Here is a 15,834-nt window from a genome sequence, read left to right as displayed (position 1 = left end):
TGCTGTAGATTTTTTTTTCCATATGTGGGAAGTGTTTGAGAAAATCCAAAAATCCAAATTTTGGCTAATATCAGCTGCAGCTGCTGTGCAATATCGGTTCTGATGATAATTGCGTATCTTTTTGTCAAGTTTTTCAAAGGTGATACCAATTTCTCTCTTGAACTTTATCACTGCTCGCGTTCACAATGATGTCTCATTGGAAACACTGAGCCTTGGATCAAAATTGGCATGCTGAAAAGGACAGGAAAAATGTGAAAAAATGAAAAGTGAAATTACTCTCGTAGGAAGGTTTTCTGGTCGAGTTGCACTAAACTCAACTTGAAAGATAATGAAAAATGAAAACAAAGGTGAGAGAAGTGATTCAGTCATTAAGTTCTGTCGGCATTTGTCGATCGTCCATTAAAACAATTTGACGGACGTGTCTGCGCCTTTCAGGTCGGCAGGATGTAGATTAAACTGCCTTCAAATGCCATGAGATCATAGCTCAATTGATTATCTTTGACTAAGTGAATATATTTTTTTGTATAAATCCTGATAATTTAACCTTCACCGATAACTAACATTTTTTTTTATAACATGACCTTTTTTGCAAAAAAACAGAAAGCCCTGCAGATGGAGACAAAAAAAATCGACCGTCTTTATCTTTCTTTAGAACGAAAAGGTATTTTCATAAACAGAAACACCTACACATCGTATTATTATCATTCATTTCGCTTTTCTTTTGACAGATTTGAATTTCAATGCAGTGAAATAACCTGAAAGGAGAAAGCAATCTTAATTGACCGGATAAACTGACTAAAACATGGCGACTTAAGAGTTGTGTAGGCGAGGAATTTGCATAGTAATTGTACAATCTTGGCAAAAAAATAACAGAGCCTTTCTTTTAAGTTTTGGGCCGATTGTTTTTCGTCGCCGCAATTTAAAAGGTAATTTTTGCGCCCTATCATAGTCGATCTGGAAATCCAAGAATAAAGCTGACTCATGGTAAGAGGGAACTGATAAGAGGAAATTTCTCATAGACTGTTTACAAATACTACTTGGAAATTGAGTGAAAGCTCTCTGGGATAGTTTCTTTTAAGATGAAAAGTCAACATGCTAGTTGGAAGGGAAATGTCACAAACATTTAAGATGATAAATGCTTTGAAAACAAATTCGCAGCATTACGTATTCAAAATCTGAAAGTTATCTCCGGCCAGTGAGGTGTCGTATGAAAACAAACCCTCGACGTCTTCTCTGAGACATGAGCCGTGCTAAACAAATTTTTACTACGAATAACAAACAGCCAATTAATAAAAGGTGTTCACTGAAAATTTTGTCGGTTTTTTTGCGCTTCAGAAAAAACATCCTATGCTGCTTCTGTTAATGAAGTAAATATAATTCCCGCCAGTTATGAAATATTTATCGATGTCACTTCTATCCGGCAGCCAATAAGACAGAAGAAGAGTAAATGCCTGTGAGCGCAGTGTGAATTCATAATGAAACCACACCGACAGTCACCCACATAACTCGGAAAAATTTCCTGTTCTCACCTTAATATTTTGCCTTCGTTATCCACCGCGAAAGGTGTTTCGGTGAAATGTCATCTCAGAGAGAAGAAATGATTCTCTCCGATATTCTCAAGTGTTTTCGAGCGCCGTTGAGTGAAGAACAAGCTTGGGCTGTATGTTATCAAAGCACTAAGGAGCTGATCGCCATTCAGAAAGAAAGCTTTGGGGCATTGAGACAGCAAAAAATCGACATTCAACTGTCGTCGATTGAAATTCGCAAAGACGGCAGTGTCTTCTTCACCAAGATAGACGAGTCGAACACGGTTCAACGAGAGTCTGCTGTCCTTTTCGACTTGGGAAGCGTTGTTTATGAGTGCCTAGACTACAGTATGGAGGCGTTTGTGGAGCGTGAACTCGACGAAGAACTCGAAAAACTCATAGTGGACATGACCAACTGTGATCACATTGATGAAGCGGTTTCAATTCCAGACAGCTTGAGCTTTGATCTACCGAGCCCTCGCGAAAGGTTGACATCAAAAAATGAAAGTAATTGCTCCGAAAAGGTTCAAGAAATCATGAGCTGTGATATCACGCTGGATGCTGTTTTGAATCGCTGTGCTAACCACCTGCCCAAGGACATTATCGACCCGGGTGAACATTTCCGCGCAGTGTGTCGAGCGCTTGTCAGTGAAGCCGTGGAATTATCAGCATTTCTTCACCAACTCTGCAATGGACGCGCTCTCGTCGCTCAAACGTGGGGACGCGGAGTAGGACCGACAAACTGGGCGTTCTTACAAAGCTTACAAGCGGCAGAGTGGGCCCAGTTATGGCTGCAAGTTATGAAAGAGCTACGACAGGGGGTGAGCTTACGGCGCGTTGATCACGCTAAATTGCCGCTAATCACATACGAGCTGTCGCCCTACGAAATTCTCCTTCAGGACATTCGCAACAAACGCCACACTTTGAACCACGTCGACATCAGTGCCATGGTGAAAAAAGACGCCCATGATGTCATTCTGGAGTTCATTCGGTCCAGGCCGCCGTTATCGAAGGTGAGCCTTCGTAAGATGAAGCAATATCCGAAGAAAAGTCCGAGCCCGTTTGATAAGTTGTTGAATGAGATCCGATCACAGCCGAAGTTGAGGCCTACACCCCGACCGACCTTAAAGAGCGTCAGAGAAATCTACTTCGAAGAGAAGATTGGCGTTCCCTTAAACAAGACAGATCTAGCACCACCTAAACGCAAATGCCTCAAGCCAACAATTAAACTAACAGAGTTGATCAATCGCTGGGATTCCTCGTCTACTGTCGAGATAGACCCATCACCGACCATCAGCCGATCGGAAACACCACAAGTCACAATAGCTGATGAGGAAGACATCAACGAGGGCAATTTCCTCAGCAAGCCCGAGGAGATTTTTGAAGACGTTACTAGGAGGGCAAGTAACTCGAGTGATTCTAGCTTTCTGTCACTCGATGACGAGGACTGCATTAAGAACAGAAGTTTCGCTAGCTTTGAAATGAGCGACCCAGAATGTGAGCCAGTGTTTCCACCTTCTCTCTACAACCTCCGTAACCTCGCCATTACGTCCAAGATCTACATGACCCTCGAGGAAGTGAAGCACGTGCGCAAGACGTTGGCTTCGTTGGACTTGGGTGCCCTGGAACCTGAAGAAAAGCTCTACAAAGATTTAGCTAATGGGAGGCTGTGCTTTTGCTGTCAGTCCAGGAAATTCTCCTTATTCCGGAATTGGTCGCGTGTTTGCGAAATCTGCGAGTGTAAGGTCTGTGACTCTTGCATCCATGTCATGGAATCTTCATCTAGCTATATATTTCAAGAAGAGGTGAATTGGAACCAAAGGGATTCCGGAATCGCAGACATGTCCTGGCCATTTGTTGGTTACCTAAGCTTAGGCGGAGAGTCTGACAACGGAAAATCGCGCAAGGTTTGCCTTGCTTGCAAACGATTCATAACGATGCACTGCTAATTGTTAGGCTCTAAAGATGAAGGGCTGTAAATGAAAACTGGTGACATGGGGTTATCTAAAGCTTACTAGATTCTTGACAGAGTACCTTGAAATGTTTGATTTGACCTCGTCTTTAAATATTTAAAAGATCTGGAAAACTACAGAGAAAATTTTGGAATTCGAGGAAGCAGTTAAAGCTTTGAGGTTTCATTTTGTCAGTAAGTCTCGCAACTTATAGACGAAAAGTGAAAGTAAATTTCGCTGGAACCGAAAAAGCAGATATCTCTCTTAAAAATGCTTCTACCCGTTATAGGTAATTTAGTGAAAGTAACTGTATTGCATCGAATTTGCACTTGTGATGTTTGGTTTGTAAGAAAGATACGGAAACACCGCATTAATTCTGCTTGATGAGTAATTTTCTTGAACACTTGGTGAAGGATTACTTTCTGTGAAGTATTCAGTTGTATTCGCCATCCCGTGCGTACAAAGAAAAAGTCTCAGTTTTGTAGATTATATCTAAACTAAAAGACAAACAAAATGAAATGTGTGAACTCAATAAGGAGTTTGTGGAGCTAGGATTATCTGCAGGGTTAAATTTTGTAAAAATGTCGATCGAACATTGTAGAGAGTGGTTGAGACGCAATATGCAAATTTTTGTTATTCAATTCGAAGGCTAGTTCTTTAATTTTTGATAGAATAGATTATAAAAGGCGTGAATATTGCTCCGGATAGTAGAATATTGTTTTCAATCTATTAAAAATTGTGCATCACTTCTCAAACCAATCAATTAGTAAATTAAACATGATTGAAAAAGGAAACGATTACAATAAGCCTGAACAAGAGAAGACTTCTCTAGCCGTCAAAGGATAATATCAACAAGTTACATAACAATTTAAAAAAGCCTTTATTTTTTGCAAGAGAGCACACTATGAGGTCGTATTCCACTTACCTAAGATTCAAATAATGTAAGTATTGTGTATGATACTGACACAGTTGGCGATGAAGGCCGAATGCTCTGTAATTAAGCGAAATGTGAATAAAATAATTCTACTGAGTGTGGCTTCCTTTGGCTTTTTTGGTATTAGTCATTGGTCAACCCACGACCAGTTTAATAGAAAAAATAAGCTATTTCTCTTTATTCAAGTTACAAGGGGAGAGGTGAAAGAGAGAGTGAGGGAAGAAGGGAAGGGCCCTTCCGTTAAGTGGCCATTGTGCATAATGGTTGGGATTAAAACTTTTGACTTGGACTATGTAGTTTGGAACACTGGGGACGCTATATAAGGGAACCAAGAGAACCTGTTTATTCTAAACCTGTTTACTCTATTCTACTTTAATTCAAAAGTATAGTTATTTTTAGAGTGTCATGTGCGTCCTTTCAGGACTCTTATAGTTTTGCTTTCAAATTTATAAACTGTTCAATGTAACTTAAAATTCACTGAACAAGGAATGTTACATCTTTTATAAAAAAAAAATTGTTTTTCCCTTTCTCAAAAATTTCATACAAGTTACATTATTCTGCCACAGAGCGTCTGTTGAGGCGTATGTTAAGCTTAATGTCCTGTCAAAAGTTAGATGGAAAAGATAAACTGTTTTCACCTTTGCAAACACACCTTTGCAGATAATATCAGTTAAGTGCAAAGTTTTGGAAAAATAAATCTATAACTGCTTGGTTTCACTAATAATCTCAAGTCATGAACTGTTCTGTAGCCGTGTAATCCAGGGCCCACTGTGCCACTAACACTGAGAGGGCACTGGGTCCGTGGAAACGCTCGGGCGATTCCAATAACTCCCCCGGCTCTAATCTGTCCACGTGACCATACTATGGCCCACTGTGAGAACAGCTAAGTACCACCAGTTTCGCGCGTAGCTTTATTCTTGAGATGTAAGACATCGCCAAAGTAAAGTATTTTTCTTGTGGAGTAAATTTGGGGGGGGGGAGGGGGAAATTTAGGAGAGAGAGTACTCTCCCCTCTCAGTGTCTCCATTTGCCACAATATTTATCACACGCTAAATCTATTGTTTGAATTAAAGCCTGCTTTCTTGCACGATCTTCCAACCATCTCTGCCTCTTTTCGTACACAAGGTAATAGTGGTATAATCTTATATCTACGGTATTGTAGAATACCTCGCTAGCCTCAGGGTCACCTTCTATCAGTGCGCTAGTCTGACAATAATACTGTGGAGGACTCAGTCGTGAAAGGGCTGACGGGTCGTCATGCAGATTGAAAAGAAATAAGTCGGATTCTGGATGATTCTGATAGATATTTGCCTCATTCGTCCGTTTAGGTTGCAAGAGGAACCTGTTTCATGTAGGAATCAGAGACAATTATTATCTCAGCCTCCTTCGGTAAATCGGCGACAGCGGCGATAACTATCTCATAACACGAGTTTAGATTCTTTTCGATACCTTCATAACCATGCCGAAACGCTCGATTTTCCATGTGAAGAGACACTGATTCGGCTTCATCAAAAGATCGATCTTCGCATTTCTCTTCCGACGCTTTTAGAATCCAGAACATTACATAACTGATTTCTGGTAGTTATGGCTGCTTCCAGATGATCCTATCTGACATTTATTCAAAGAATGTTTCTTAAAAGCAACAAATCATCACTGATATTTAGTTGAGAAAAGAGTGAAAAAAAAAAAAACTGGTTGTGGACACCTCAGAACCACAGTTAGAGTTTAAAAGATGAAAAAAGATAAGAAGACAAAAGAATTTTAAGCGATCCCTTTTCGAGAATTGAATATTGATACGAATAAAGATGTCTTTCGTGTGGTTTTCGCTGTTATATGGGAATTCTATGCCTCCAGTTCATCACATTGTATGAAATAATCTGCAATCTGGTAGCTTTCAAACTTGCATATGGCTTTGATATGACCTGATTAATTTGCAAAGAAATATTTCAAATGACCAAGTGAGAGCATCTAAATCTGAGCTGGTGCCAGTGCTACTTGTATTTATATATTTAAATTTACATATACATTTGTATTTTTATATATTTGTATTAAGATCAGATTATAATGCGAAATTGAAAATTTATATTGATAATTGCGCAATAGAAATTAATAAATTATTATTATTATTACTATTATTATCATTATTATTATTATTATTATTATTAATGACAGGGTGCAGTTGTGAGCTGGTGAGCACTGAAATAATAATACTAATAATAATAATAATAATAATAATTATAATAATAATAAACAATCTTTAAGGAGGAAGCGCCCGTCACGTAAATACGTGGTTTTCAGGGAGGTCCTCCGTTAAAATAAAAAGTATTAAAAGCTAAAATAAGAAATACAATTGTCACAGATCTAAAACGGCGTATATCTAAAGTTTTATCCATCATTTAAAGTATTTATCCATTAAGAATCTTGTAAGGTTTTCCTTAAAAATTGTGCATGGCATTGGCCTTCTTAAAAATACTGGGAGGGACATCCAGTCATTTATAAAACGGAAGTAGGACACCCTCTTTCCGCATTCCGTTTTAGGTTTAGGCAGTCTAGGTAAGTAGCCATTTCTAGTGTTGTAGCCATGCGAACTTCTCAATGTCGATTTAAAACTTTCAAAATGTTGCGGAATGTCTCCTTTGATTGCATTTTCTACGGTGGTACAACGATGAAATAGACGTCTTCCAGCCAGAGGGAGCCAATTCAGACACTTCAGAGCTTCTGAAGAAGACATCTTGTCTAATTTAATTTTCTTCACAAATTGTTCTGAAAACTTTGCAATTTTTCCATTTCTGATTTTAGACCGGGTTGATCTCTCCACGCTGTGTCTGCATAGTCTAGGTGTGGCAGCACTAGCCCATTGTAGAAGGCTATGCGAGTTCTATTGTCTAACATGTGAAATATGCGATTAAACAAAGAAAGACGATGACCTAATTTTTTTAGCAAATTGCTGATATGTGGCTTCCAGCTCCATTTTGCATCCGTTGTCACTCCCAGATATTTGAATGACCGCACGCGATCGATTTGTGTACCATTAGGTTGCAACTCAAAGTCTTCAAATAAGGATAGTATCCTTTTACTGCCTGCCAGCATAAATTTGGTCTTCTTGACATTTATAGTCAACCTGTTATCAGTATACCAGTTACTGATTTCAGTGAATTCACCTTCCAGAGCAATTTGAAGTTCTTGACGTGTTGATGCGTCACAAAATAGAACAGCATCATCTGCATACAAAATCATCCGGGTCTCTTTAACAGCATTTGGCAGGCTATTAATTAATTTCTTAAGGAAGAAAAACGCCACTTCCAAAAAACAGAGAAGATATCAGAAAAAGAGGTTGTGTACCTCTCATCTCGCCCAACACGTTTTGCCGCGCAATGTCGCGTGTAGCGTGACGCGTTTGCTTCGTCAGACGGAAAACACTGGAAACTAGTTAAAGTAGCCCAACATGGCGGCGCCAAATTTGAGTTTTATTGACTGCCGAGACAGCCTATTTCGATACCAAAATGTGTAGTACAACGAATTCCTAAGCTGCAACTGGCTTTCAGTATCTATTGGCTCTTGTTTTATGGTGTTTTGATGGAGAAAATGACATCATAGAGGCTGGAAAACCTAAAAATGGAGACCACGTGTGACATCAAGATCAACTGCAACCGGTAAATAGCAAACAAAATCTATACCAATATGTTATATTGCGAATGAGTGAAGCCCTGCCGGAAGATTTTTGCAGCAAAAATCGGTGTAGTAATTGAGGGAGTGAGTGCAAGAGCTTGTGAACCTCTCTTAGCCGTGTATTTGGTGATAGTATTATGAAACCTCACCAGTTACTTACTAGTTAAAAAGCCTATTTACTTGAACAAAATAGGAAGGTGACTGTACCAGTGGTATTTGGCCTTACAGTGGGCAACTCTGGTACATGGCCTCTGGACAAGCTTTTGTTCATCAACTGTATCTGTGCACAAGCCCTAGTTTATGGCCTATTTACAGGCCTTGGTACTTGGTCTTTGGGCTAGCCCTGATAGTTGGCCTGTGGACAGGGTGTGGAAGGTGGTTCGTAGGTAAGCCTTGGTAGGTGGTCTGTGGACAAGCCCTGGTTTGTGACTTGTGGACAAGCCTCCACATGTGGCCTGTAGACAAGCAGTGGTAGGTGGCCTGTGGACAAGCTCTGGTAGATGACTTGTGGAAAACTCAGGTACATACCTTTGGACAAGTGTTGGCTCATCATCTGTGGACAGGCCTCAGTAAGTGGGGTATCGACAAGCCCTGGTACATGGTCTATGGACAAGCCTCGGTTATGACCAAACTGCAGCAGGTATATGGAATGTTAAATGTGATGCTTTTTCAGTATCTCTGATGCTATAATAAAGGTGAAGTTTTTAAGTGGGCTCTCATGTTTTGTGGTTCAACCAAGACATCCACAAGCTGTCTTGCAAAGTGAGCTAGCAAGTGGCCTGGTACAAAACATAGAAGCTTGTGTGGACATTATACTGTTTAAACAACACTCAGTATATATCAATAGTATTTTTGCTCTTTCGTTCATGAATTTTAATACATAAATAGTATTTTTAGCCTTTTTTTATTTAGTTTTTCATTCTTTTTGTATTTGGTATTAAGTAAACATTTGTATAGTCCATAATCCAGCCTTTTGGCTGCAATGGATTTTTTAATAAAGCTAAGTATCTATCTATCTAAAGTATCTAGATCATTGAGAATATAGGGAACTATCATTTTGGCACCAGCTACCCTTGGTAAGGGTCAGACAAACGTGTTTGAAAATGTCTATTTGAGATCCATCTTAAAAGCTCTCAAATGCTTAAAAAATCTTGCAATGAAAGTGAGCAGTGGAGTAGATACAAAATTTGAGCAGGAGGAAAACATTATGACTGTACAAATGGTCTCAACATTTTAGTTATGACTTCAAACATTAACATCCTTAAATTCTCCAGTTTCCATGGGAATTTGGCTGTTCAAATAATTTATCAAGTCTCGTCTATGACAGTAGTATGATATTTGGAAATCTGGCTTGCAATATTTGCCCAATTTATTAACTTTCTTTGGAATTAAAACACAGTCCGTGATCTGATTAAGAATAAATTCTCTAATGACCAGTCAGACCCCACGTGCACAATCCCATAGAAAAGCGTAGTGTAAGCTGATGTGCATAGGGCTGGACAGGTTGACAAGAGCCCGTCTGAAAAAAAGCTGTCTGGCCCTGTTGCACTCAAACAGCTTTGTTGCTCAAACTTAAGGAAAACAGAAATGAGAAAAAAAAGCCTTGTTTATCAAATGAATGAATTGCAAGTTTCTTGTTCTGACTTAAAAAATAATAAAGGAAATTAAAGTTTTTATGGTAGCAAGAATATTTTGTGGTTGTCCCACTTGTGCCCATCTATGGAATTCTTTTTAGGTTAAAAAGAGCTTTCAAGATTTTCAACACTTGGTGATCATAAGAACGATATTGTGAATGTTGCAGAATGCTTCTTTTCTCAAAATATACAATTTGAGAGATTTCTTAAAGTCTGACTTATTGAACTTCAGTACAACTGTTTGCTTTAAAAAGTCACCCACCGATAATCATGCATTTAGTCAATCATCAAGTTCTTATGGGAAAAAATTGCTTTGAGTTTCCAAGAGGTTCACGTCAGCAAGGGTACATGTTTTTTGGGGGTGGACTGTTCTAAGAAACCGACTTGGATTAGTATCTCATCTAAGAAAAGTGGTTATACCTTTGGTTTTTTCTTGCCAAGGAAACTGGGATAAGCCATATAGGAATCACTGGGCCTCTGGGCTTGCAAAGATTGACGTATAATTATATAACTTTCTATAACAGATCTACCGTACCATCTAAAAGCATCAGAAGTTGACAGCATAAGCCTTCTATTGGAGTTGAAGAGTATAGAGATCAGCAGTACGGGCTCATCTTGGTAGAGGAATGCAACAATGGCTTACAAAGAAAATAGTTCAAGATGATTTATCATTTCCAGCTATGGTATTTTAGCTTATATAATTGGCCCAGCCTAGGAAGCCTTTGAATGTGAGGTGCAGCTGGCCAGGGGTTTTCCTCCTAGGGGCAAGTGGACGTACAGGGAGGTTTTTCACCCAGCTGTTGTTCCACAACCTCCATTCATTAATTTTTAACTACTCTATAGCTTTTTTTTTCTTATAATGGTTATGTGTGTGTGCCGTAATTGTTCAAACAAGTGTTTCCTGGACTTTTGGGTCTTTGATTTTTGGTCTAAGGTTTCCTAGGTCTTGAGTTTTCTTTGGGTAGTCAGGTTTTTTGGAGAGTTAAGGTTTGTAGGTTTTTTAGGTCCTGGGTTTTGGTAGGTCTTAGGCTTTTTTGGGGTCTTTTGTTTTGTTTGGTTCATCTTAGATTTTCGAGGATTTAAGGTGCAAGGTTTAGGGGTTTATTTGGATTCTGGGTTTTTTTAGGTCTTAGCTTTTTTTGAGTCTTAGGTCTTTTTCGGGTTATTGACATTTCCAGGCAATGGATTTTCTAAGTTTAGGTGTTGTTGGGTCTTCAGTGTCTGGGTCATACGGTATTGGTCTTTGAGTTTTCATAGCAAGTGTTTTGGGGTCAAAGGGTTTCTTAGCTCATTTTTTTGTTTGGGTCTTGTGTTCTTGGTATCCTTGATTTTCTGGGCCAAAGGGTTTATTAAGTCTAAAGTTTTTGAGTGATAGGTTATTTGGGTTGCTAGGTTTCTTGGGTGTAAGGGTTTTGAGCATTAGATGTTTTTGGTTCTGAAGTTTTTGAGTCTTAGGTTTTGATCTTGAAATTCTGGGCCTTAGGTAAACTCATTGGTGGCAATTGGCAATTGTAGGGGTCTTAAGGGGCAGAGATCCTAGGTTTTCTGCCATTACAGGCTGTGTCTTTAGCCAAAATTCTTGCTTTTCACAGTGGGTCTTTATTATCCTTATTTGAATTTTTCTCACACCTGCATGATCCAGTTCTAACACTTGTTTGTTAAAGAAACGGACACAAGATTCTTAGAGCAGCTTTAACCTAGATTTAGCTGGAGTTAATTCCTCTATATATCTTTGATTAATTTGTTAATTTATCATAAAATTCAAATTTACACAGTGTCAGACTTATGGGGATTATGTCTTATTGAACATCATTTACTTGCCAAATTCATTTGAAAAATGATAGGTATTGAACACCTACTGTAATCAGGGTGAAGCCAGTGCAGATAAGATTGATAGCTGAGCTGGCCATTTTAATAGTAAGACAAGGGGGTGCTAAATTTTTAATGCAAGGATTGTCCCTATAATAAGAAAGAAAAAGGAAACAAATTCAAAACCATGGTAGGGATACTTTCACATCTGGAATCTTTAGAGAGACTAAGGAGCAGCATATAGCAATGAAATTTCCGGCTAAGTGTGAGGTATTAACTGATTTAAGCCACAATTGGATAATGGTGACCGCTGACCAGTTATAGCTCTCAGGCTTTTGGTAATAACAACTTTTTGTGACAGGAAAAGGGAGCATGCAGTAACTGTTCAAACAAATTTTTTTCTTGGTAAACTTACTTTTACATAGTCAGATTTAGAGATAGATATAGTGTAAGCTACATGTAACTGTACAACTGCTCAAAGGGAAACTTGTTAAACAACTAGATGTTCATAACATCTTAACTACTGATGGTTATTTTTACCAACATCATGCCACCAGGGTGATAAATTTTTCAGACCTTAGGTTCTGGGGTTTTTCATTTTGAATTCTTTAGGTCCTCAGGTTCTTATGGGTTTCCAGTCCTTAAGTATTCCAGGTACGGGGAATCTGGGTATCAGATATCCTGGTCTTAGGTATAACCACTGGTTAAGGATTTGCAGGTCTTCTGTCTTTTTTTTTTTTTTTTTTTTTTTCCAATAGACGTCTGAAGGTTTTGTAGGTCTCATTTCTCTGGGGCATAGGATCACTGGTCTTTGGTTTTGGAGTTTTAGGTTTTTTGGATCTTGGGATTTCTAATTGTAGATTTCCAGGTCTTTGGTTAATATTTTCTGTTTTAGGGGGCTTTAGAATCTCAAGTTCTGTATGTCAGGTTGAAGGATCTTAGATTTTGGATCAGGGCTTCTGGGTCTTAGATGTTTGGAGATTGCCGCTATAAATTATTTTCAGTCATAAGGTTAGCTTTTGGGGTATAAGGTTCTATATCTTAGGTTTCTGGGCCTCAGATTTCAAGGTATCAGGTTAATATCTTCTTGTTTTCAAGTTTCAGTATCTCATTTTCTGTGTCAGAGGTAGGGGTCCCATATTTAGGTTTCAAATTCCTAGGTAGGAATCTTATCATTTTAATAGCTTTATGAGTCAGTCTAAGGTCTTCTGGGTGTTAGGTTTTGGGGTGTAAAGTTCTAGATTTAAGGTTCATTTCCAGGTTTTAGGTTCATTTTAGGTTTCCGGGTTTCAGGGTCTCCAGATTTTCACAATTTTAAGTTTCAAATTCTTAAATTTTAGGTTGGCATGATGTTGGTTGTAGTACATCAGCAAGCTCATTAGCACAAACCACTCCCAGCTATCAGTATAAATATTTTAGTTTGATTATTGGGAGCTCATCATCTACCCTTTTAGGCTGCTTTCATGCTGCTGAGATATTAAGAAGTTAGTTGTTACAGAGTATGGAAATCTGAATTTAAGGTGATGGCTACATTGAAGGCAAATTGCTTTATTTCCAAAAGTATGATTCCAATGGTAAGCAATGCCAGGGCTAATTTGTAACATTAAGCACATTCTCTATAATGTTCTCTATAATTTCCTAAGATGCTGACATGGAGAATTTGTCTAACAAGCAACAGCTTGTTTAGTTGGTGATCATTTCCTTTAATCTTGTGACCTTAATGTGTGGTTCAGGATGTAATATTTTTTGAGGAGAAGTTAGAAGCCAGTCACTCTTAGGGATCTCTTAAGGTACCTTACTGCAAAAGGTAAAAATCACAAGCTATATTTTAATTTCAGTATTGGGATTGTTTTGCATAGCCACTTGGTTTTGCAAAAGTGTCTGATAGGTTTTTTAAGTTCTTAAGGTTTTTTTTCTTTTTCTTTTTTTGCCAGCTTGTGGTTTATGTAGGCTCATTAGTCTTAGGAAATCCTTTGACTTACCAGCGAGGTTAAGGCATAGTGCCATGAACTTGCATCACCTATAAATATTGTTAATACCATTACTTATTACTTTCTAGTTTATCTACAGTGCTAATGAGCTTGCAGATCTACTTAAGTTGTTAGAATTTTATTTAATTGCAGATTGCTGGTGGCACACACACAAAGACCAAAGGGAAAAAAATTCAAAATCTAGCCAATCACATCCCTTCTGGGTTGTGGAAGCTCTGTCTGCTCTGAAAAGGTGTTTCTGATTTCCTCTGAAATACTCCAACTGAGAAAACCTGGAATGCTCTGTCTGATCCTGAAATTTATACTGAGAACAGTTGAACACTTGGATGAGTTGGCTACTTGCTCTCAAGTTGGGAGGACAGCATGGAGGAAGGTGAGAGTTTGCTCTTTATGTCTTTAGGGTTTCACCCAATTTGTCCCAGAACCATGCCACCAATTGAGCAGATTTTGGCTTTAGATGGTGCTTTTTTGTAGTCAATGTATCTAAAAATGTTCCACAGCCAAGGGTCATTAAAACAGGGGTGCTAAATTGTAGGACTCAAGGAACGTCCATCTCAGTGACAGGAAGGTTTGATGACAATTTCACTGAGTTTTGTTGGTCTGGGTTACACTGGATTCTCATGATGACTTCAAATTGAGCTAATAGTTACTTGAGTCTCTCTGATGGGTTGATTCTGTATCTGGTCTCTCTCTTCCTTAAGTTTTGATTAAATGTAACTTTAATTTAAGACAAATGTTTACCTTCCATAGGCCTAGTCAGAGACAAAAATTTATTACCTGATTTTTGTAACAAAATAATCTTAGGATCAGCATATTTTTTCACATACAAATAATCAACAATGATAAAAGTAGTTTACTTTAGGATTTTCCTTATCTCTAAGTAAATTATTAAAAGCTTTTCTTACCACTTTTTTCTTTTTCTTTTTTTTATTTGACAATATTGTTGCACTTTTTTTTATTTGAAAACATTACTATAAAAACTATAATTCTAGGATGACCATATTTTTTTTATAAAAAAATATTTAAAAAAAACCATTTTTTTAACTTCAGGGTTAGTCATGAATGGGTAAAATTAATTCACCTTGGACAGAAGTAGCATTTTCTTTAGGAAAAATAGTACTTGTAGTTAAGGATTATAAAAAAGTCTATTCACGAGGCTAGTGGCCCATTAGTGTGGTGCTTAACTCTGGTTTCTGTAGCATGAAGCGACTAGGAGTATTTCTACTCCCCCCTGGATGGGACGCCAGTCCATTGCAGGGTTACCCCCAGCATTAAATTGCCGGTACCCATTTGTACGCCTGGGTGAAGAGAGGCACTGTGAGAGTAGTGTCTTTCCAAAGAACACAACACCATGTCCCGGCCAGGGCTCGAACCCGGACCACTCGATCCGGAGTCGAGCGCACTAACCATGAGGCCACCGTGCCTCCAGTTAAGGATTATAAATAAATAAATATTTTAGTTATTATTGTATTTCATATTAATGTAATCACACAATAGGGTTATTTATGAACATGCAAAGTTTATTTAGTCCTTGATAAAGTAACTTTCTCTAAAAAAAATTGTACTTTTAATTTAGGCTTTTTCTCTTTTTCCTATCAGTACTAAAGTACTTGGTTATTCGTATATTTCATCACAATTTAATTATAAAGATGTTAATTTTAAATAGCGGTCATGTAGGTGTTTTTAGGGCATGTCACGCAATATTCCAGTCATGAATAACTTTGTGACTGGACCAGGCTGAAAACATTAATATTTCAATTAACCCATTAACGTCCAGTGCGCCCGTATGCGCCCATGGGGACCCACACCCTTTCTACGCCCTGTGACGTCATCAATTTTAACTCTGGAGCACGAATTCGAGCATCTACTTCAACCGGTTCAAAATATCTTGCAGACGATACAAAATGAGCGCAATTGAGTTGAGGAGATTGGAGAAATAGCCAAAAAGCCGTGTCACTTTGACTGGAAAATTTGCACGAAGATCGTGTTTCACTACCAACCTACCTTTCCGAGCATGTGCTTTGAAAATAATGAGTAGTTTCTGAAAAATCTCTACACCAAAATGAAGCCTACTCAATTTCCAGCAAGTGAGGAGAAACTTTAGGCAAGGAGAGAGGAAAAAAAGGGCAGGAGAAAGAGAGAAAAGTAGAAGTCGTAAGTGGGGCGTGACTTTTCAACCCAAAAACTATGTGGAAATTTTGCTCTCTGCGCGTGCCTGAGATTTTCAGGCCGCCATTTTGCATTTGGATCGTAAGGCCGTCGAGTGCACGAGCTGTCAAGTGGTTTTTGGTAAGTTAGAGCTTTTAAAACCCCAACAGT

General features: G+C 38.4%; 1 protein-coding gene across 1 annotated transcript; it reads left to right on the top strand.

Moving 5' to 3' along the window:
• The first annotated feature begins 1,373 nt into the window (after window positions 1–1,373).
• On the top strand, window positions 1,374–4,509 carry LOC111326993 (protein spire homolog 1). Its single transcript, XM_022931095.2, has one exon. The coding sequence runs from the start codon at window positions 1,577–1,579 to the stop codon at window positions 3,473–3,475; it is 1,899 nt and encodes a 632-aa protein (XP_022786830.2). The 5' UTR covers window positions 1,374–1,576; the 3' UTR covers window positions 3,476–4,509.
• Window positions 4,510–15,834: the final 11,325 nt, after the last annotated feature.

The sequence above is a fragment of the Stylophora pistillata genome, chromosome 13 (assembly GCF_964205215.1).
Source record: "Stylophora pistillata chromosome 13, jaStyPist1.2, whole genome shotgun sequence".
In the NCBI taxonomy this organism is placed as follows: Eukaryota; Metazoa; Cnidaria; class Anthozoa; order Scleractinia; family Pocilloporidae; genus Stylophora; species Stylophora pistillata.
Note: the sequence above shows the minus strand (reverse complement) of the source record. Positions and strands in the feature narration are given on the sequence as shown.